A 23,609-nucleotide genomic window follows, 5' to 3' on the forward strand; every position below is an offset into this window, starting at 1 on the left:
TGCCGTTCCCCTCACTGCTCCATAGGCAAGCACCATGGTCTTGTAGCGGATGCGAGCTTCAACTTCAGCTTCAACAAAACTCAGATATGGCTCTACTCTAGCCAGCCTGCTCTCTCCCAGGCAAAGGCCAACTGAACACCTAAGAACTCTTTCCCGGAACTCCTTTCTGCTAGGAATGTTCCAAAATGATATCCCATAATACATTTCTACCATAAATGCATAATTTCACATGTACATCCCAACACATCATAAACAACAGTTTTACATAATTTCACATGGACACATGAGGGGTGTTCTACTAAGCTAACATATGGAATTGTTTTAAGATGGTCATACCATGGATCATTTAGCTATTTGATTTGGAATTTTAGGTCCCTTGTAGCTATAAAAAACAACATTAAAACATGATTTGATAATAATACATTGCAGTGACACAATGAATAAAGAGTCTTTCTCAAACCAATAATTTGTTTCAGTGTCATTGTCTAGAAGTCACAGACATGTGCTCCGTGACAATAAGGCAATGGCAAATATTCAGCACCTGCCTATAAATTCAGTCACTTCATTCTTGGGTCTTGTCATAGAAAATCCTACTTCAGTGAACCTATGGGCCCTAGCACTTTTAGTGGAAAACCTGGAACTGTAGGCTACATGAGGGTAAAACCCTGCAATGTAAACACGCTCTAGGGATGAACAGACACTCCCGAACTGATGCCTGAGGTATCTTGGGGGAAGAGGGAAGGGGATAGTACAGTTGCAGTGGGGTGGAATGTTTTCTTAGTTGTGGATGGAGTGTCCTACATAGCAGAGCTGGGTCTGCAGCTGCTGACCAGGCAAAAGCCCTGCACCCTGCCGGGACGCTGTCTGCCACAGTTACAGTATATTACATAGGAATGTTACATTGCACTGTACTGTATCATTGAATGACCAGACTAGCCCACTTGTCCATGCTGTCCCCATTCTGTCAGGTATAACGTTACTTTAACCACTTACACTCGTGGAAATTGTTATATGGACAGGGCTAAATTGTACTGTTTCTTACAGAAGAAATATGGAAAGCGTATGCATAACCATGGTAGCAATCAAAAGGGAACAGTTTGGAGATTATGGGGAAATGATTAGACTAAAGGTGAGGACAAAACAGTCAATCTGACACAAGACTGAATCCAAACATGACATTGTTGATTTTATGTGTATATTACATTTACTGTACTTTTCGCCAGATTTGTTGATAACAACATCTGAAAATACTCTGGATACATTCAGTAACATGATAAGAATATTCATGGTAAATTTCGGGTAGGTACAACATAAGACAAAAAAATGACAAGGGTTTGAGTGAGAGGACTAATTGGTTTCTCCAAGTGGCCACACACCTCTCCAAAGTGTGCACAGTTCCTAAGTAATTTCAATGCACTTTTATGACTCAAAGAAGAGTCTTCAACTATAAAGGTACTTTTTGAGCTCTCCTAGCTGTGCTGTTGAGGAACTAGAGCAAGCAGACTTGTAGTTGTTTTGAACACAGCCCTGTATCCCCGGCATCACACACTTACTGTTGTTTACCCATTCCAAAAAGGTTCATTATCAATCGCAATCTGGTGGGCATCATTTGAAAGCCTGTTATATTGCCAACAGGGCTAGCTAAGTTACAAAATACGATCTTAGTCATACTTTTTTTTTGTAGTGCTCCAACTCCTTTTTTATCTGGAATTAGTCCTTTTGGAAGTGTTTCTTGGTAAGCCATTCTTACGATCTTACAGTGTTAGGCTTTCACAAGGCAATTCAGAGAAGCAGATCGTAATTTTGGTGTGCATAGAATAGTCACGAGTGCATGCTTGTTCCACGCCGAATTTCTTCACAATATGACAAACAGGCACATTCTGTTCAGAACAACCCAGGGTATGACGCCATGTCATCTTCTAACTGTACATCAAGCATAGTGATCATAAACATTGACATGACATTTTATGATGGAAATGTGAAGTGTACATTTGGACTAACGGGTGTTTGGCTTGTATGACATCATCGCGGTATATTTATTATAATCCTAATCATCTTGTCTTTCAAAATACATCTAGTCCTCTTTCTTTACAGCATTTCCCTCACTCAGACAACAAAAGATGTTGCACAACAATTTTTTGTTGCGTGCGGTGTTCAAGTTCAGAACCGCTGTCAGTCAAAACCAATACTGCACTGTGAAGTGGAGACCTTGAGCTCTGACGTCATGTATTCCATGTTACTGTACAGCCGCTGCGTTACAATTTAGGTGCTTATCAATGTCCAAATCTGCTATTTTGTACCCGTAACTGGTATGAGCGTAAAGAGCTACCTTTGGAGAAATGTTGCATAATTTGTCGCTGGGTGACACTCCTTCAAATTAGTGGATTCAGCTATTTCAGCCACAACCGTTGCTGACAGGTGTATAAAATCGAGCACACAGCCATGCAATCTCCATAGACAAACATTGGCAGTAGAATGACCTTAATGAAGAGATCAGTGACTTTCAACGTGGCACCATCATAGGATGCCACCTTTCCAACAAGTCAGTTTGTGACATTTCTACCCTGCTAAAGCTGTCCCAGTCAACTGTAAGTGTTGTTATTGTGAAGTGGAAACGTCTAGGAACAACAGCGGTTCAGCCGCGAATGGTAGGCTACACAAGCTCACAGAATGGGACCGCCGAGTGCTGAAGCGTGTAGCGCGTAAAAATCGTCTGTCCTCGGTTGCAACACTCACTACCGAGTTCCAAACTGGCTCTGGATGCAACATCAGCACAAGAACTGTTCATCGGGAGCTTCATGAAAATGGGTTTCCATGGCCGAGCAGCCACACACAAGCCTAAGATCACCATGCGCAATGCCAAGCGTCAGCTGGAGTGGTGTAAAGCTCACCGCCATTGGACACTGGAGCAGTGGAAACGCATTCTCTGGAGTGATGAATCACGCGTCACCATCAGGCAGTCCAACGGACAAATCTGGGCTTGGCGGATGCCAGGAGAACGGTACCTGCCTGAATGTATAGTGCCAACTGTAATGTTTGGTGGAGGCGGAATAATGGTCTGGGGCTGTTTTTCATGGTTCGGCCTAGGCCCCTTAGTTCCAGAGAAGGGACATTTTAATGCTACAGCATACAATGACATTCTAGACGATTCTGTGCTTCCAACTTTGTGGCAACAGTTTGGGGAAGGCCCTTTCCTGTTTCAGCATGACAATGCCCCATGCACAAAGCAAGGTCCATACTGAAATATGTCGAGATTGGTGTGGAAGAACTTGACTGGCCTGCACAGAGCCCTGACATCAACCCCATCGAACACCTTTGGGATGAATTGGAATGCCGACTGCGAGCAAGGCCTAATCGCCCAACATCAGTGCCCGACCTCACTAATGCTCTTGTGGCTGAATGGAAGCAAGTCCCCGCAGCAATGTTCCAACATCTAGGGGAAAGCCTTCCCAGAAGAGTGGAGGCTGTTATAGCAGCAAAGGGGGGACCAACTCAATATTAATGCCCATGATTTTGGAATGAGATATTCGACGAGCAGGTGTCCACATACTGTTGGTCATGTAGTGTATGTTAAGAAGGTCCAATTTACCAGGTTCTGAACATGCAGAAGTTCTAGAGGCCACACTCTTGCCTTGATCACCTCTGATAACCCCCCTCCACATCCTCAGAATAGCACCCAGAAAAAGGGTTCACCATAACCACTTTCCCTTTGCTTTCACACTTTGACGCTAGCATCCTAATCATCCGGCCCGCCTGTAAAAATACACAGCGTATAAATAGGGGATACCAAGAAGGATCCTAATACATTTGGATCCGGTTCAGTTCAGGGAGAGGATGGGAGGAGGAGGGTAGTATTCTGCCTCCTTTAGCTGGTTGGCGCGAGGCCCCCATGACTGTGGTCAGGTTTGAAGGGTATGAGCCTCCATTCCAGTGCCTCTCCTGCCGTCACTACCTCACCACAAGGCCCAACGCAGCATTTCAGCTCTTAATGGTGGATTAAGATGTAAAAACCACCCGATTGGTCCGCTGGTGTTATCACCTGGCGTTATCACTAGGCAGAACAGGACAGAAGCCCTGGAGACAAGCTTCATATAGCACCTGGAACAGGCCCAAAAACTAGGTACTAGATGGGTGGTACTATAACTACATTATATAAGATTTAAAAAAGTATTTATGATCACGATACAGTCATTTATGGTCATAAGGTAAGCATTAATGCACAACAGACGGCATTGTCAGGGAATAACCGTACACCTCCAGCGGTGTGAGAAGGCACGCGGCCGAAGGAGTTCACACTGAAGGAGTTTAGATGGAGTGCTAGATAGTCTACAAACACAATGTCATCGTCAATCCATGTTCCAAGGCTATATTCAAGGTCTAATTAGCGGTGATAATGAGCTAGCTATTGAACGCCAGACCAGCTAAAAGAGCCCTGCTAGAGACTTGAAGGAGTGCTGCACTGCAGTCCCAGGAATGTGTGTGGCACAGTGTCAGGGAATTCCTGTCTTTTAACGCTGTCATTTTGAAGTGAATGCATTTTCACCTGTAGCCCGTGTTTACACTTACCATAATATGACCGGCGGGACTGGAGGCGGGCAGCTGGACAGTTGGCCAGTCAGCAAGAAGAAATTACATGTTTGAGACTAGGGGCACTTCGTTACAATGACGGCTATTTTGAAAGGTTTGCTGAGAAAAAAATTATCCTCCTGAAAAATCTGTGAGAAGGAAGTGCTGTCTCCACCTTTTAGAAATACAACAACTAAATGCTGCCAATGTTTTTGATAGATTTATTAAAATGTACAAACATGAGAAACAGGTATTTTACACAGAGCATTAAATGAATTATTTATGGAAACATCTCTGTAGCTCAGCTGGTAGAGCACGGCGCTTGTAACGCCAAGGTAGTGGGTTCGATCCCCGGGACCACCCATACACAAAAAAAAATGTATGCACGCATGACTGTAAGTCGCTTTGGATAAAAGCGTCTGCTAAATGGCATATTATATTATATTATACTACTTTGCTTTTTACATGTTTTCTTTGGGTCAAGATTTGAGACTTGATGCATGAAAAAAAGGAGGTATAATATGAAACACTACATTGGGATGTTTGTGAATGAGTGTGTAGAAAGAGGATCAACTATCCTGTAAAGGAAACAGTTTGTATCCCACCTCTCCCAGCTGTTATCACGGTATCTAGCCCTGGCGGACCTTTCCTTTTATTTGTCCTGTTTTACTGGATGTAAATTATAGCATATCTGCTATTATTAGCATTAGCATTATCCACACCAATCCACCCATAAGCCTTTTAGGATTTCTTCTTGGATGGAGATGAAGTGGATTGGCTCGATAGCCTCGTTTCTAATTCATGAGGGTAATAACAGGTGGCCTCGCAGGGTCCAGTTTACTGGAGGTGGGGACCAGCGCTGCTTTCAGCAGGGCACAACATTCAGATAGAAGTATATTGTGCAGAACAAGCATGCCTCTCTGACATGCGGAATCAGGAATAACGTCAGCTCTCATCATGACATTTCTATCTGCAACGTTGGCCCAGCTCACATGAGGGGAAGAATATGAATAAAACACTTGCTTCAAGCTGAGTAGGACTTTGATGGCCCAATAACAGAAATATTGTGACACATTCACTACATTTATCTAGCGACTGACATCAAAAGAGCCAAAAAGGATGTAATCAAAATGTACAGAACATGACGATGGAAGTATTGCTGGTTTTTCAAAATGACAATTGAATTGACAATATAGATTGAGGGTGAGGGGGAATGTGAAGAATCTGCATAAAGATTTGAAACTGATCTCCCAAAACAATTATCTTGGAAACAGAGATATTAACAATTGAAAGTTCATACATGACCTCATATCTCGTATGACTTCATATAAATATATAATGCACGCTCTAGAATGCCCTTCAAGCCAATCAGAAATGAGTATTCAACAATGCCATGGAATAAATCCTAAGTAAATCAGAATAACAACATGAATACATCCTGACAGCTACTCTTCCTTAAAGACATAATACCTATCTAAACTATATACACACAAGATGAATTAATCAAAATTAGGCCTATTCACTCCTAAGGCTATGATGACAAAAATACAGTATAATAAAATGTAAGTACCAGAATATAAAGATAGCATTTGTGAAAGTTAACTTAGCATATCCATAGGTTATCCTGAGATTTAAAAGACAACGATAGTTAACAAATGGTTTATAGACAGAGAAAACATCAACTTAATCAGCTAGCCTATATAATATGAATTGAATGAAATACTTTGTTTTCAGGCGTTTCCGATGATTTTACCTTTTACTTCACGTTTTTTCTTCAGTCTAAAAAACACAAAGAAAACAACGTGGAAGTCAGCAACAGAAGTCAGTGAGACAAATGATTCATTTTGTTGTGCAGAACAGTTACTCATCTGAAACGCACTTAGCTTCAACCTTTGCTAATCTTGCTTTGTAATCGATGGGGCGTCACGATGGGGAGATCTAACTCCCTCTTTATCACTGGGCTACCTTTCTCCATCTATATTTCTACCTGGCTGGATTTTCCTGGAAAGGTGTCCTTAGTCATCCTGTGACACCATTATCCTGGCTCTCCTCACCTGTAACCCCCTGCCGTACCTTCTGCTTTGACCATGTTTATGTGGCCTCTGACATGACCCTTGACCCCTGTGCTGAAACATCTGTTTGAGGGACAGGATACCTGACATGCCCCCCCCCCCCCCCTCCCTCCCTCCCCCTCATCAAAAAACTATATTGAAGTGATTTATGATAACCCTTTTATGGATTCTCCGAACTGGTGTATGCCCCCTAGGTGTGAAGACTGTGGAGTTGAGGTGGTTCAACCCCTTAAAAATTCATAGATGACTTAGCCTAGATTAACTTTTAGATTGACAAAAAGCTGCGGTACGGATTTCATACATAAAACACCTACATACCCAAATAAGAATTGAAGTAAGCTAACAGGTGTTTATTGGGTATGGATGGAGTGCACTCTATAGTAAATGCACAAATAAATTAAACCGACCATGCTGTATGAGTATCTCATCCTTACAGTTCTTATATCCTGCCGTTGCACTTTCAAACGTGACCCCCGTTAATCTCAAATGCATGCAATAAAAAGGAGACCAGGTAACAGAGAACAGCTTATGTGATTACTAAGGGTCTGTTTGCATATTGCAGAGCTTATGTGATTACTAAGGGTCTGATTGCATATTGCAGGACAGGTGAGCTCTGTAAAGTGGCTGGGCTAAACTGAGCTAAAGTTGAGCCATATAGGAACAGATAGGGATCTGTGTGGAGAGGACCCCAGTTAGGCAGTTACTATAGTGAAGGAGAAACCTAGTCACTGAAAGACTTGACATTCCACTGGGGATTTAGTGACTCTGGGGAAAATGCTACTAAGGCTAACTTGAATCCAGCTAGAGACTACCACCTCCTCAATCTGGTCTCTGAACAAAAGAGCTCAAATGCTGGGTCACAAAAGTAGTGATTCCAATTGATTAGATTGCTCATATTGTAGTAAGGCCTATGGGTCAAGTGTTTGCACTGTAGTGGAGGAAGGTTTTCACCAATGATTTTGGAGATGGAAAGTAATACAGCAAAACCTCAACCGGTTTTCAGTCTCATTACCTACAACCTGCATAGACCTGTTTACTGCCTTCACCCCCTCTAAGAATGACAGGTGGAAACTAAGTGAAATCAGAAATACTTTCTGTCCTAAACTGACTATATACCTGTTTTATCATTGCTTTATGACATCACAGAGGGAAAGTTTCAGACGTTACAATTTATCATCGCTCTTTCCCTCTCCTCTGGGCTTTTACAGCGTGCAGTAAAGCAGATCTGGCCTTCTGGAAACGACCACTCGTCATCACAACGGTCTCCTCTAACCTTCACACCTGTTCCATGCAGTCAATATTCCTACACTGCATGGTAGAATACAATAGAATAGAAATGTAATTGTCCACTTTGTAAAGAGCGATGCGTGTGTCTAGGCCAATTACCTACAGTGAGGGAAAAAAGTATTTGATCCCCTGCTGATTTTGTACGTTTGCCCACTGACAAAGAAATGATCAGTCTATAATTTTAATGGTAGGTTTATTTGAACAGTGAGAGACAGAATAACAACAAAAAAATCCAAAATTTGTATTAATTGATTTGCATTTTAATGAGGGAAATAAGTATTTGACCCCTCTGCAAAACATGACTTAGTACTTGGTGGCAAAACCCTTGTTGGCAATCACAGAGGTCAGACGTTTCTTGTAGTTGGCCACCAGGTTTGCACACATCTCAGGAGGGATTTTGTCCCACTCCTCTTTGCAGATCTTCTCCAAGTCATTAAGGTTTCGAGGCTGATGTTTGGCAACTCGAACCTTCAGCTCCCTCCACAGATTTTCTATGGGATTAAGGTCTGGAGACTGGCTAGGCCACTCCAGGACCTTAATGTGCTTCTTCTTGAGCCACTCCTTTGTTGCCTTGGCCGTGTGTTTTGGGTCTTTGTCATGCTGGAATACCCATCCACGACCCATTTTCAATGCCCTGGCTGAGGGAAGGAGGTTCTCACCCAAGATTTGACGGTACAGGCCCCGTCCATCGTCCCTTTGATGCAGTGATGTTGTCCTGTCCCCTTAGCAGAAAAACACTCCCAAAGCATTATGTTTCCACCTCCATGTTTGACAGTGGGGATGGTGTTCTTGGGGTCATAGGCAGCATTCCTCCTCCTCCAAACACGGCGAGTTGAGTTGATGCCAAAGAGCTCCATTTTGGTCTCATCTGACCACAACACTTTCACCCAGTTCTCCTCTGAATTATTCAGATGTTCATTGGCAAACTACAGACGGGCCTGTATATGTGCTTTCTTGAGCAGGGGGACCTTGCGGGCGCTGCAGGATTTCAGTCCTTCACGGCGTAGTGTGTTACTAATTGTTTTCTTGGTGACTATGGTCCCAGCTGCCTTGAGATCATTGACAAGATCCTCCCGTGTAGTTCTGGGCTGATTCCTCACCGTTCTCATGATCATTGCAACTCCACGAGGTGAGATCTTGCATGCAGCCCCAGGCCAAGGGAGATTGACAGTTATTTTGTGTTTCTTCCATTTGCGAATAATCGCACCAACTGTTGTCACCTTCTCACCAAGCTGCTTGGCGATGGTCTTGTAGCCCATTCCAGCCTTGTGTAGATCTACAATCTTGTCCCTGACATCCTTGAAGAGCTCTTTGGTCTTGGCCATGGTGGAGAGTTTGGAATCTGATAGATTGATTGCTTCTGTGGACGGGTGTCTTTTATACAGGTAACAAGCTGAGATTAGGAGCACTCCCTTTAAGAGTGTGCTCCTAATCTCAGCTTGTTACCTGTATAAAAGACACCTGGGAGCCAGAAATCTTTCTGATTGAGAGGGGGTCAAATACTTATTTCCCTCATTAAAATGCAAATCAATTTATAACATTTTTGACATGCGTTTTTCTGGATTTTGTTTTTGTTATTCTGTCTCTCACTGTTCAAATAAACCTACCATTAAAATTATAGACTGATCGTTTCTTTGTCAGTGGGCAAACGTACAAAATCAGTAGGGGATCAAATACTTTTTTTCCCTCACTGTACCTATTAGTATGGGCATGTAAAAACAGCAAAATAACCCATAGGAGAAAATAACTGGGGAAGCAAAAACCTGTTTGATCTGATGGATTAACAACTGAAAGGTTAAGTGCTAAAAAGTTTAATAGCTATTAGGTCAAAGCAACACAGCGATTTACTATAGATTTAGTATGCGGTTGTAAATATCAATGTGAAAGCTCACTGAGGACAAACACAACCACAAGTTCATTTTAAGGTAAGGTGTTTCTTCTAATGGGTTTATGTGCAATATAACCATAATACATTACATTCACAACAACAAAAGCCAAATTCATCATAGTCATGAATATGCACAGCCCTTCATCAACTTGTATTACTATTTCTCAACTAGTAATATTTCACTATCGAACATCTGGTAAAACATCTCAATTTTAAAATCACCATACACACACTTCAAAGTGTATCAATAGTGGCCGCAGTGTAACATTCTTAAAGCTTTAATTTAAAGTAAACTATTCTTACACCTGGAGAGTGGGGAGAAAAGTTCCCCAACTGTGATGACTAACACACTGAAAGACACAGGCATATTAAACAGTGGTGTGACTCGTCAGTTTGGGCCTGAGGAAGGAATGTTGGAGGTTGGAGCTGATGCCTGAGGCAATACCAGCAGGTGAATGTCCATCTTTCACCAAGTCTCTGATCACAGTAGCCCCGCCAGGCCCGGAGAGCAGGTCAGACCCAGGAGGAGTGGACAGGAATGCTAAAACAACCAAACATGTTGGATGGGGACACCAGCCGAAAATACACCAAGCAGAGGATGGTGACAGGTCTATCCCTTACATGCTACTGAAGTCACAGACTGTAACACATTGTGGGGTTGGACATAAAGCTGATATGGCTGCTGCTCCTCCCAAACAGTGAGCCACCAGCACAGAATCTGATCACATGGGGACTGTCAATGAGATCAGAATGACGACTGGTTTGGTACTATGACGTCAGTCCATCCAGAGATAGTAAGATAGTTGGAAATACCATGCTCTCTCTTGACTGACGTAGAGATTTGGTTATGGCTCATGAGAATAGAAATACCTTGTCAGGAACTAAGACTAAATCCATCCACAGTACCTATTGCTTTGTACATAGAAAGGTGACAGTATTTGTGAATGGGTGACATTCCTGACAGCTCACACACACGATGTGGAGAAGGCATCACCAGGGCCCAGTTTTTCAAAAGTTGTCTGAATTTCGCCTATCTGTTAGGATTAAATGCATAGAAATAGAATGAATAAAACGGATGAATGATTGAGTTGAATGGGGACTCACATTCTATTCATTATATTTCTATGCATTTAATCGTATCCGATTGCCAAAATCCGGATAGATAACTTTTGAAAAACTGAGCTCAGGGGCTCTAGAGGAGCTGAAAGGATCGGCCACTTCCCTAATCCTGCGTTTGGCGGGCGGACTCCATTCCTCTGAGTTTATCTGGATAATCCTGCCCCAGGGGAATTCTGTTCCGTAAACAAAGCCTGACATTAGTTCTGCCGACTGCTAGAGACGTTCGACTAACTGCACCTCCCAACTCCCCACAAATGATTTTCTGAACTCTTAGTAGGTTCTCAAAGCACTGACTGTTTGCAAGACAACTGGAAGTGACAGAGGGTGTTTATCAGAGAAACTGTAAGGGTTTTGTTCAATGACTGGATCATTGTCCTTCATTGTTAGTCTAGGAGACTTGATTTAAACTTCAGAGTTTAGGTACAGATGTAGGATCTTAATTTGATCGCCCTGTTGCAGGAGGACATTTAAAACTCGTGGTCTATTTGAGGTTCAAAATGGCTTCTGAAGTTAGTCATTTTCCACGTTGAAATTTCAGACTTGATTTTCCCTTACGAAAAATGTATCTACCCCTACAAAAACGTTGATGAATTATAATCCACATAATAATTCACATTTCCTGTTGCAAACTGGCTCAAATTAAGATCTGCAATAGACTGCCTTTAGGCCTGGTCTCCTTTGTAAAGCTCAATGGAACATCCAGATGCAGTAATATAATAGAGTAGTAGCCTCTATCCCTAGGAATAGTGTCTGGGCAAAGTGGGCATCACATCATAGCACGCTACCAGATCACACACACAATGTCCAGGGCTGCTGCTACCCGCAACGAAGATAGATGCTATCTGGAAAGCCCGTGTTGAACAACGGACCCCTATTTAGACAAGCTAAGCTACCAAGGTGTAAATACCATTTCCGTATAGCATATCAAACCTATAGCCATATTATTTGATTGCCATTGCCTTTCTATCATCTGCTTCCTTTGTTGACAGACAGGTATTATTATTATTATTATTCCATAGCGTGTAGCGGCTAAAGCGAAGTCGATAACGGTGTGTGTCACAGCACTTGGCAACCAGCTGTCTGCTGGCATAGCATGGCGGGAATACTAGAGAGAGAAGAAGGGCAAATGTGACCGCTACGGTGGAACTCTTGTGAAGAGTCTAAAACATAAACACTCAAAAGGTCAGAGGTCACCGTCCTCTGACGTCCATCAAAGATGGGCTAGGTAGAGGGTATGGTGAACAGTGAAATTGTAAAAGGAAGCTCTTAAGAATTCTCTTCCTTTACCTGGTGTGTGTGTGTGTGTGGCATCTGTATGTTTATAGGTGCAGTATGCAGAAATCGCTCCGCCATTTCCTTGTTGCTAAAATTCTAATAGTTTGCCTAATTTCAGTTTATCTGACCAATCAAGCAAGAGAATCATTGTACCATTTAAACCGCTGTGAAATATCTTATAATTAACCAAAAATATGTTGCTGTTTGAAGCTGGTGTAATAAACTGAAACGTAAGAACGGGAAGCATAGAAATAACGCACCTAGAACAGATCTACCGCTTCTTAGACTTGAGAATGACACATTTCTATGTGAATTTGGTCGGGTCGCCCAAAAAGTTACATATTGCAGCTTTAAGTGTGTGCAGGTCTAGATGTTCCTTGAGGACAATTCCCTCTACCTCAACCTCTGCATGGACCCGTCTCAGTGACCACTAAAGAATGTGGGTGTGTCTCCTAGGACACAGGGAGTACAGCACTCTCCTCCTTGTGGTCAGTGTATACCCTTTAATTAGGTTCCGCTGACCTCTGACCTTTTCACTTAGCTCCCACCGCGAAGGGTCACTGAAGGTCAAGGAACCCAAGCAGGAAGTTAGACCGACCCCACCTAGCGGTTTTGTGATGTGGAGACAAGTTCAGGAAGTGAACACGTGAGATGTGTGTGTGGTATTACACAAACGAGATCTGATCTCTGGACCAGATAGCAGTGGTAAACGCACTGCCGATATGACTAATGGGTTGTCGCATGGTTTCAGGTCACATAAAGGAGAGATACTTCCTTTCATAAAGAGGCACGGTATAGTGTGTAAAAATAACAGGGATCAGGGCTAGCAATACATACACAAATCAATGTCTCAATTATACTCCCTTGTATCCTACAGAAAGCTAATGAACAAGGCTAATCAGCTTACTACGCAACAAGAGTTTGATAGCAACAAGAGGCTATATTTTAGGCGACTATATGACTATGGGAGAGAGAGAGAGAGAGGTTGGAGTTCCTTATTGGTTATAGATAGCTCTCAAGCATCTGTTGCCTTGACCCCATTTGTCAAGGTTTCGGCGTCTTCTATAAAGGCAAGCCATGACCGCATAATGGGGCTTGCTTTCAAAACAAGCTGCCTCTAAATTGTTTGGAAAGCAATCTAGGTTTCAACTAGCCTTGTCCTCTAGCACAGGCTACAAATGAAGGTTGTCGTGGGGTGAACAATGGTGGAGATCCAGAATAGTCAACGAGCCAAATGGTATCTAAACTAGCTAAGGGTTATCTCAATTTTGTCATTGATTAACTTGTATACTTAAGGTCGTTATAGCAAACAACTGCCACTAAATCAACTGGTTGAACTAGTAAATGTATTTCTCACTCAGTTATTGGATTTTTCACGAGTTGAATTTGACACCCAGGTTGCTCTGACCTCTGCCACAGGAAGTGATAAAGTTTTTCCATAGCGAGCAGCTAGCCAGCTACATTAGCTACATTCCACCCACACCAGTAGCTGTGTACTGTACTGTGAGATAGGGCTGCATACTAACGTTTAAATATAGTCATGGCTAAATATACTAATGTTTTAACTGAGTGTTTGTAAAAATAAAAGAATAAAAGAAACAGGAAAAGGGAAAAAGGCTACGACAAGGTCACGACAGATGCAAAGCTAACAGGAAGCCTCGGGTGAATGTTTATAATGGATTAATTAACACATGTAAGTGACCCTCTTGTAAATTCACCTCTTGCGTTCTAAACACATTTAGATTGTCCGAAGTACACGACCTCGTCGCTTTATAAAAAGCCAAAAGGAAAAGACAGCTGGGTTGCGGTTGTAGGAAGTGCTTCTGTTTCTGCCTACCAACCAGAAGTGAATATACTCCCACGTGGAATATACATGTATATGTCAATAGCTCCACTGCTAGACCTATCCCGTTACAATCCAGCCTGGGTTAGCAGTACAAATAGAGGTAAACAAAGAAGGCGTGAGGATTTACAGAGAAATCCACCATCTGTGATGGATGTAGCACAGCAAATTCAACCAGTGGAGGCTGCTGAGGGGAGGACGGCTCAAAATAATGTCTGGAATGGAGTCAAAGGAATGGTATCAAACATGTGGTTTCCATGTGGTTTATAACATTCCAATGACTCAATTCCAGCCATATTATGAGCCGTCCTCCCCTCAGCAGCCTCCACTGACTTCAATGTAGGAGGGGACCCAGGCCAGTGTGTGTGCGCGCGTGCGTGCTGAGCCCAGCCAGCATAGGGCGTCTGAAGACCTTCTAACTCTTTATCTGAGCATCAAAGGGAACCTTTACTCTGCATCTCTCAACACACTGGCTGGGTAGAAACAAGGAGACAGGGAGGAAATTCAAGACCTTCTGTGTGGGGCTGCTTTAAAGAAGTAGGGCACAAGGGATTAAAGAAGGGGTGTATGCAATGTTTAGGGTAATGTGTTTACAAAATTAGATGTGGGGTGTCGTTTGACAATGTTGTGTGATAAACAATGACTATCAACATTATCATTATGTGGTCTTTCAGTCAGTAATGGAATTTAGGGATTAAAAGTTGACATCATGTCAAACAAGATGCATACATTTCATTATCAAAGAAATGTATTTTGACAGAACAACAGTGGCTAACAGTAACATCCAGAGCCTGTATATAACAGTATCACATTAAAAAGCTAGACGCCAGAGACGCCATTTTGTCATAGGGCATTTGGGACCCTCAGACAGTTAGTACTATCAACACTGAAACCTGACTCCACCTTCAAACTTCGGTCACAGACAGCAGTCAGCCACCAACACAAACGTGTGTGTTTTAATCTAATTTAAAACACTGTAATAACTAATAATTGTCAGGGTAGAGGACTACTCATGCTATGTGAGCCACATAATACTAATCTAACATTATAAATATCAGTCTGTAGATAAATGCAGCTGTTGTCATATTACACGACCTGAGCTGAAAATAGATTATTGGTCTATTGTTTAATGATTCTCAGTGTGGAGCCCTGCACAATGTCTAACTCAGTTGGTGAGCCAGGGCGGAGGGTACACTGCTTATGTAATGGAGATGGTTTGGGGAATCAAACTTGTCTAATGAGTAACTTCCTGAGTCCTGAAGACTTATGTTAGCTCCCCAAGCGAATGCTTAGGCTTTTAGCTCAGTGGGCTAACATTGTTGTGTTGCGCAGGACACAAGAGGCAGATTTTAGATCTGCTGACACCAGCTGTTTCTGTCCTGGTTGTGTGTGTGTGTGTGTGTGTGTGTGTGTGTGTGTGTGTGTGTGTGTGTGTGTGTGTGTGTGTGTGTGTGTGTGTGTGTGTGTGTGTGTGTATATACCTTTCCACCAATCCCTCCCTGTGATAAACCATAAACCCAGACAGGTGACATGACAGAGCCCTGTCATCCCAATCACTACATCAAAACCCATACATGCAGGAAACACCACCCAGCAGCACCCAGCCACTGTTATTACTGAGCCCAGGCCCCCTCTCACACCCAGCCACTGTTATTACTGAACCCAGGCCCCCTCTCACACCCAGCCACTGTTATTACTGAGCCCAGGCCCCCTCTCACACCCAGCCACTGTTATTACTGAGCCCCCCTCTCACACCTACGCCACTGTTATTACTGAGCACAGCACCCCTCTCACACCCAGCCACTGTTATTACTGAGCCCAGCCCCCCTCTCACACCCAGCCACTGTTATTACTGAGCCCAGGCCCCCTCTCACACCCAGCCACTGTTATTACTGAGCCCAGGCCCCCTCTCACACCCAGCCACTGTTATTACTGAGCCCAGGCCCCCTCTCACACCCAGCCACTGTTATTACTGAGCCCAGGCCCGCTCTCACACCTACGCCACTGTTATTACTGAGCCCAGGCCCGCTCTCACACCTACGCCACTGTTATTACTGAGCCCAGGCCCCCTCTCACACCCAGCCACTGTTATTACTGAGCCCAGGCCCGCTCTCACACCTACGCCACTGTTATTACTGAGCCCAGGCCCCCTCTCACACCTTCGCCACTGTTATTACTGAGCCCAGGCCCCCTCTCACACCCAGCCACTGTTATTACTGAGCCCAGGCCCCCTCTCACACCCAGCCACTGTTATTACTGAGCCCAGGCCCCCTCTCACACCCAGCCACTGTTATTACTGAGCCCAGGCCCCCTCTCACACCCAGCCACTGTTATCCTGCCATAGATCCATTGGGACGTCCAAAATGGTAGTCTCAAACCCCAAAATGGAGATCTGGTTTCTTTTTTATTACTGGGGACAGCAATGCCACTACATAAACAAGAAAATGATTTATTTTGGGGTAGATGAATGACAAATATATCTAAGCACAATGAGATAACATAATCTGACCCTTGACCTCTGAGTCTCTACACAGCCTTGCCCTGTCTTTGAACCTGTGTGTCCAATCACATCGAACGAAAGCCCCTATCGGCCAATAAAATAGCCCACACTAATTACTAGCTAGGCTTGTCCACATTCTCTCCCCTCTCTTTGGACCGGCGGGCTATTCCAGAGTCAAATTTATGATAACCCCCGTTCCCCCCGACAGCAGTGGAAATGTTTTCCTCCAACGTGGGCTGACGGACATGAAAGAAAACCCCTGATTGGAAAATAACACAGCCGGCCTAACCAGCTAATTATGCTGTTTTATGAGCTGTCAGGTCATATCCATTATCTCCCCTGGATGGGGGAGGCAAGAGGCCTTTCAACTTCAGCTTGCTCATCACTACCTAAACCAGGTGGAAGGAAGAAAGGAGTGGTTGTTTCTAGCTTTTCTCTTTCTTTCTTGGCTCCTTTTTTACAAGGTCGATTCAGTCTGTTTTCTCTGTATGTAAAGCACAGAATAGACAGCTTTTCTTATTGTGTATGAGCAAGGCCGACCTTGCCTTCCAAGAAGGGCCTTTTTTCCTCATGCTGAATGTGAAATCCACAGCTGAATCTACTTTATTATCGATCCTCTTTTCCACTGTATTTAGAATAAAGAGTTAATAACTACAATTCAACAGTGAGAATAATAGGCTATCGTCTTAGAAAACAAGGTGCTATCTAGAACCTAAAAGGGTTCTTTGGCTGTCCCCATAGGACAGGGGTGTCAAACTCATTCCACAGAGGGCCTAGTGTCTGCTGGTTTTTGGTTTTTCCTTTCAGTTAAGACCTAGACAACCAGGTGAGGGGAGTTACTTACTAATCAGTTACCTTAATTCATCAATCAAGGACAAGGGAGAAGTGAAAACCCGCAGACACTCGGCCCTCCGTGGAATGAGTTTGACACGTGCCATAGGAGAACCCTTTGAAGAACCCTTTTTGGTTCCAGGTATAATCCTTTTGTGTTCCATGTAAAACCTTACATGGAACCCAAAAGGGTTCTACCTAAAACCAAATAGGGTGCTCCTATGGGGACAGCCGAAGAACCCTTTTGGAACCCTTTTTTCTAAGAGTGTACCTACCAAGCCTATCAATGGGAATACTTGCTTTCCTATGCTGAAATATAAATAATGTTGCTGTAGTTACCGTGATCAAATATCACTCCCCCAGTGTGAAACTCTACACCATATCAATAACCTGCAGCTAGAAGGTAGCCCTGGTAGACTCAGCTCTCACTGTTTGTGTAAGTCATACAAAAGTTCTGGAAGGCAATGGTATAGGAGCAATTACGTAGCACAATCTCCAGGAACTATAATGTTACACGGTGTGTATATGTGATTATAAATGATTGTGACATAGGTAAATAGAAACTAGCATAAAACATGTCATTTTAACACTTGTATTTTGCTACATTACACATGTAGGATTATTAACGTCATCATATATTATCTATGGTTAGTTATTCTCCATCTACATGGTCTACTCTGTCTCCAACGATCCTGTTAAATACATCTGTAAATAAATCACGTGTCAAATGGATCCAACCTCCCGAGTGGCGCAGTGGTCTAAGGCACTGCATCGCAGTGCTAGCTGTGCCACTAGAGATCCTGGTTTGAATCCAGGCTCTGCTGTAGCCGGCCGCAACCGGGAGACCAATGGGGCGGCGCACAATTGGCCCAGCGTCGTCCAGGGTAGGGGAGGGAATGGCCGGCAGGGAGGTAGCTCAGTTGGTAGAGCATGGCGTTTGCAACGCCAGGGTTGTGGGTTCGATTCCCACGGGGGGCCAGTATGAAAATAAAAAAGAATAATGTATGCACTAACTGTAAGTTGCTCTGGATAAGAGCGTCTGCTAAATGACGTAAATGTAAATGTAATGTAGGTGGTATGGGGCCTCCTGTACTGTAAAAGACTCTGGACCAAGGTAGTCATTTCTTCAGAGAGTGGCTCTGTCTGGACCAAGTATCCAATCCTCTAATGAACTAATTATGGCGGTCTGAAGACGACGATTGTAATTACATACACAGCCACAGCATAGCCACCTTATTTGAAGCTAGCAAGACTTTCTCTGATGTTTTCACCCACCTTAAAGATGGAGATTGGAGACACGTCAGTCATCTTTAAGAATGACTATGGTTACACTGTGCATATTTGTGTACATACGTAGTGTATACATGCATACCTGCATTATAAAAAACGGTGTTCATTAAAATGTATCCATTAGTCCACAGTCTCTCCTCTCCTCCTACTGACCCGCATCGGGCTGCCTTACAAATCCCCAGCCCTCTGATCCAGCCTTTCCTTAATACCAGACAGGACAGGTTTGTCAGGGGTGCTAGGCAGTAGCCTTCACTTCTAACTGCACTCTCCTACATGACCTAATTCATTATTCTATCAATTCAGTTTTATAAGACCTAATTCATTCTGTGGTAAATGTAGTTTTATAAGAGCTAATTCAAATCAAATCAAATCAAATTTTATTGGTCACATGCGCCGAATACAACAGGTGCAGACATTACAGTGAAATGCTTACTTACAGCCCTTAACCAACAGTGCATTTATTTTAAACAAAAAAAGTAAAAAAAAAATAAAAAAATAATAAAATAAAAAAGTGTTGAGAAAAAAAAAAGAGCAGAAGTAAAATAAAGTGACAGTAGGGAGGCTATATATACAGGGGGGTACCGTTGCAGAGTCAATGTGCGGGGGCACCGGCTAGTTGTAAATGTAGTTTTGTAAGACATAATTCATGATGCTGTAAATGCAGTTTTGTAAGACCTAATTCATGATGCTGTAAATATAGTTTTATAAGACCTAATTCATGATGCTGTGGTAAATGTAGTTTTATAAGAGCTAATTCATGATGCTGTAAATGTAGTTTTGTAAGACCTAATTCATGATGCTCTAAATGCAGGTTTGTAAGACCTAATTAATTCTGCTGTAAATGTAGTTTTATAAGACCTAATTCATTCTGCTGTAAATGTAGTTTTATAAGGGATGGTCACTAGACATCTTTCTACATTATGTGATTCTACTATACAGTATGAGGAAATGTCAACACTACAGGTCATCTTAAGGGTCACACAAAAAAGCGTGCCAAGCAAAACTACTGACAGAGCGATAGAGAAAGGGGGGAGGACGGACGAGAGGGGTGCGAACAAGTGAGGGATTGACAACCCAAGATGGACCTGAGATGCCAGGGATTTCTGGGGGGACTGCTTTTTTGTGATAAGGGACACAATCCGTGACTGTTAACACGATGCGTCTCGGCGGCAGGGCCTAAGATCTGGGCCTATCATCGTCTGTTAAGAGCGGGGTGGATTCCTCAGGTCTTCAAGGTCCAGGCCCTGGGCTGCAGCACTACACTGGCGGCAGGCTTCAGAGAGAAGAGGAACACAGGTGCAGTGGGCTATATTTATAACTTCCTGTCTGACTGACTGAGAGGACCCAAACTGCTGGGGTCTGTCTGAGGAATCTATCTAGAATGCCTGATCGAAATGAGATAAGAAGCAGAGGTATGAGCAGAAAAGGTATATGAGAGAGTATGAGTGGAAATCGGAAATGCATTGTTTTGCGGCAAGTGGGCAAGGAGATATTTTAGATGGTTGGGAGCTGTTTGGTAGATTGTGGAAGATATTTGATGCGCAAGTTGTGGTCGTTTCCATCTAACAGTACGACTTGTTCTTGTAGAGGCTAAATGACATCTGTCCAATAACTAAGTTAGAAAATTGCAGAGGTATAACAAATACGCCTACATATGTCCCCCTCACTCAACCAGGAGCCTATATAAATCCTCCCTACACAAGTAATTAAACTTTGATATATGCTGCAATATCTTATGACTGCCAATGGAGAATTGAGTCCAGATGCATCGACAACCACAAACATCCCTTCAAGGAATATATATATAAATCAATGTGGATTAGCCTCGTCAAGAAGATTTCGAAGATGGGAACCCATAATCTAATGCAGATAGATAACGACATGTTAATAACCAGCAGTACCGGTAGATTGGTGGTTATGACGTCCTATTTATACTGCAATGTTCATTCAGGGAGACCGGTTCAGTAACACTTCTGGCACTTCCAGCAAAAGTCGTTTGCGGCCTGCTGACCTGGCTGGGGCTGATCCGTTTACTAACACCTGAGCTGGGGAAGTGGTTCAGCAGCTGCAGGGGGAGGTTGGGGGGTGATTGGGGATCTAGGGGTTACGGTGGGGGTCCGATGGGGGCTGTCTGGGGGTCTGTTGGGGGCTAACTGGGGGTCCGATGTGGGCTTACCGTGGTTGTGAAGGGGCTGCAGATAAAGGAGGATCTCTTTTAGGCTGGGTTGTCCAGAGGAACCTCAGAGAAGCTGCTGGTAATGGCCCATCCTGAGACAGTGTGTGTGTGTGAGAGTAAGAGTGAGATAGAGTGAGAGTGAGAGACGAGAGAGAGAGAGAGAGAGAGAGAGAGAGAGAGAGAGAGAGAGAGAGAGAGAGAGAGAGAGAGAGAGAGAGAAGAGCAGAGAAACAACATAATGAGGAGACAGGACATAGATGAAGTGATGAACATGGGGAGTGTTAACCCTAGACCTATAGCTACATTTCACCATGGTTACAAAAGGATGCATGCTGATATAAGATACTTGTATCCCTGCACTCATACATTCCAGAAAATATTTGAGTAATGGCAGCAGACCTAAAGTCAGGATCCCTGCCAAAGTAGAACATTCATCCCTGCCAAAGTAGAACATTCAATACCGATGTGATGTGATGGGTAGAACATGTGTTCTGAATCATATACTGTAGAACCATCCGATAGTAGTGGGACTAAACAATGGAATATGTGTCCTATAGTCATACTTACGAGTGACCGTATAGCCACAGTTTACAAACATTCCATGCATTTTTGGACCTCTGAAAGACTGAAAGGCCAACTGGAGTTCTCTCTCGGATTGAGCTCTAGGACATCTCTTAGTAAAGGGGAAAGGTCAAATACACACATCTGCTGCTAACCATTGCCTGTCACTTGCAATGGCTTGACCATATAGTGATGCTTTTCACAAGACATTTAAAACTCACTCAAGCGTCCCAAGTGTGCATGAACCTATTTTCCACTGCTATGAGGAACGCCACAACTATTAACTGTCTTTTGCTTTAAACAACGACAGCTTGAACTAAATGTCCTGTTGAGTTGTTGGTTCAGTCTTCACCACACAATTATAGAAGAATTCTTCGCCCTAAGATATGGACATAGTCTGGGAGCTGTGGAGCTATCACCATCCTGTGTTAATTACATTCTCCCCAGGGGAGGCATGTTCAAGATATAGTAGAACATTTCTGTTCAACATTGTATCCCTGAGTCAATTACAGAGAAAGAGGAAGTGGATAAACCAATCTGTCTCGTTGTATTTTCAAACTACGCAAAGAAGCGAAGAGAGGTGTGGTTTGTTTAGCCCACTTTTTTTGAACGGCGAGGAACAACATGACATCAATAGCCATAGATACCATGACGTTAGAAGAAGATGTATAGAAATGTTCAACAGAAATGTGACTTCTCTTTTATCCCAACCCGTCAGAACGACACACACAGAGGATGGAGAGGTTGTAGCAGATATTGAACTATACAAACCTCTTGGTGTTGTTGTAGCGATCCTGGCTGTGGTGATGGTGTTGTTGTTGTTCTTGTTCTCGTTGGCCTCCACTGACTCCACTGAGGTCTTGTTGGAGACAGTGTTCTCGTCGTCAGTCTCCCCCACTGGGGCCTCAGGGGCCACAACTCCAGGGGCCCCAGCGGCCACAACTCCCGGGGCCCCAGCGGCCACAACTCCAGGGGCCCCAGCGGCCACATCTCCAGGGGCCACAGCATCAGGTTTGTCCACAGGGCTGGCAGGTGGAGGGTGGTCAGAGCTTTTCTCACTATCTGCTGCGGAGGGAGTACAGAGCTAATCATGTCAGTGTCTAACATATTGGAAGATATCAAGTCCATCCATGCTCAGTTAGGCATTCAGATGATTCATCACATGATTTTTGGACAAAAAGATGTGTAATGTATATATTGTACAAGAATTGCAGCCTAGGTAAACAAATCCAGTCAAATTATACACACAATATGTCAGAATAGCTTGACACAGCACATTTCAACACCACACAATTGCATATACCTGTAGTTAACACATTTTATTTATTATTATTATGAGTCATTTAGCAGACGCTCTTATCCAGAGCGACTTACAGGAGCAATTAGGGTTAAGTGCCTTGCTCAAGGGCACATCAGCAGATTTTTCACCTAGTCGGCTCGGGGATTAGAACCAGCGACCTTTCGGATACTGGCACAACGCTCTTAACCACTAAGCTACCTGCCACCCCCATTTTCACCCAATTCCCACCTAAGAAAGGCATATTTACCTTGCTCTGCAACACTGTGCTTTGTCATTACCCCTAAGCATTACTATAATGACAGCATTTCCTATCTGAGTCTCCTGCCCTGCAGTGTTTCTCTTTCTGTTCCTACAAGACTGTTTTCTGCCCAATTTGACTGTTGGGGGATTTCTCCTCTACTAAACCAGCTGATCCAGGCCAGAGCCAGGCCTCTGGTTGGTCGCCTAACGAGGTCCTGATTACTGACCAGGCCTGGCTGGGAGAGCAGCGCCACACAGCTGGTTAAGAGCTGTGGGAAAGTATGGCCGCCTCATTATTATCTTACCCAAGGTGATGGGGGGGCTGAGGGGGCAAGTAGGCTAGGAGGCTTGGGGGGGGGGTGGGGGTAACACCACTGCTGTTCTGGACAGGACATATCTGTAAACCGCTATCTGTTAACCACTATTGCTACCTCTGGCTACTGTGTGTGTGTGTACACGTTTTCCTACCTTATCAGGACCACAATGTCCTGACAAGTCATCACAATGTGCTGACAAGGTAGGTAAACAAGACACATTTTGAAAAATCAGGACTTTTTTCATGTCCTGAATTTGTTAAATGTTATTTTTGGCTTAAAGGTTAGGTTTAGAGTTTGGGGTTAAGGTTAGGTTTAGGAAAATAGGGAATACATTTTTACTCCCC

The 23,609-nt window shown here is 43.5% G+C and overlaps 2 protein-coding genes across 4 annotated transcripts in view; one reads left to right on the forward strand and one right to left on the reverse strand.

Moving 5' to 3' along the window:
- The window catches only part of LOC311110029 (FRAS1-related extracellular matrix protein 2-like), a gene marked incomplete at its 5' end in the record, with an annotated part of 136,873 nt that overhangs the window by 67,040 nt on the left and 46,224 nt on the right, over window positions 1-23,609 (forward strand). The gene's annotated exons all lie outside the window — the stretch shown is intronic.
- The window catches only part of LOC311110031 (uncharacterized protein), a 28,951-nt gene continuing 10,122 nt past the window's right edge, over window positions 4,781-23,609 (reverse strand). Inside the window, exons 8-10 of one of the 3 annotated variants that reach the window (XM_084188560.1) lie at window positions 22,180-22,470; window positions 20,848-20,939; window positions 4,781-6,345 (exon numbers count right to left, since the gene is read on the reverse strand). In XM_084188560.1, coding sequence (XP_084044686.1) covers window positions 20,887-20,939; window positions 22,180-22,470 — 344 coding nt within the window. In that variant the 3' untranslated portion in view covers window positions 4,781-6,345; window positions 20,848-20,886. Of the gene's footprint in view, window positions 6,346-20,847; window positions 20,940-22,179; window positions 22,474-23,609 lie in introns of all 3 variants that reach the window. The other 2 variants (XM_084188559.1, XM_084188561.1) reach the window with 2 other exon arrangements.

Source organism: Coregonus lavaretus, assembly GCF_964263955.1.
Source record: "Coregonus lavaretus genome assembly, contig: SUPER_35_unloc_1, whole genome shotgun sequence".
Classification (NCBI taxonomy): Eukaryota; Metazoa; Chordata; class Actinopteri; order Salmoniformes; family Salmonidae; genus Coregonus; species Coregonus lavaretus.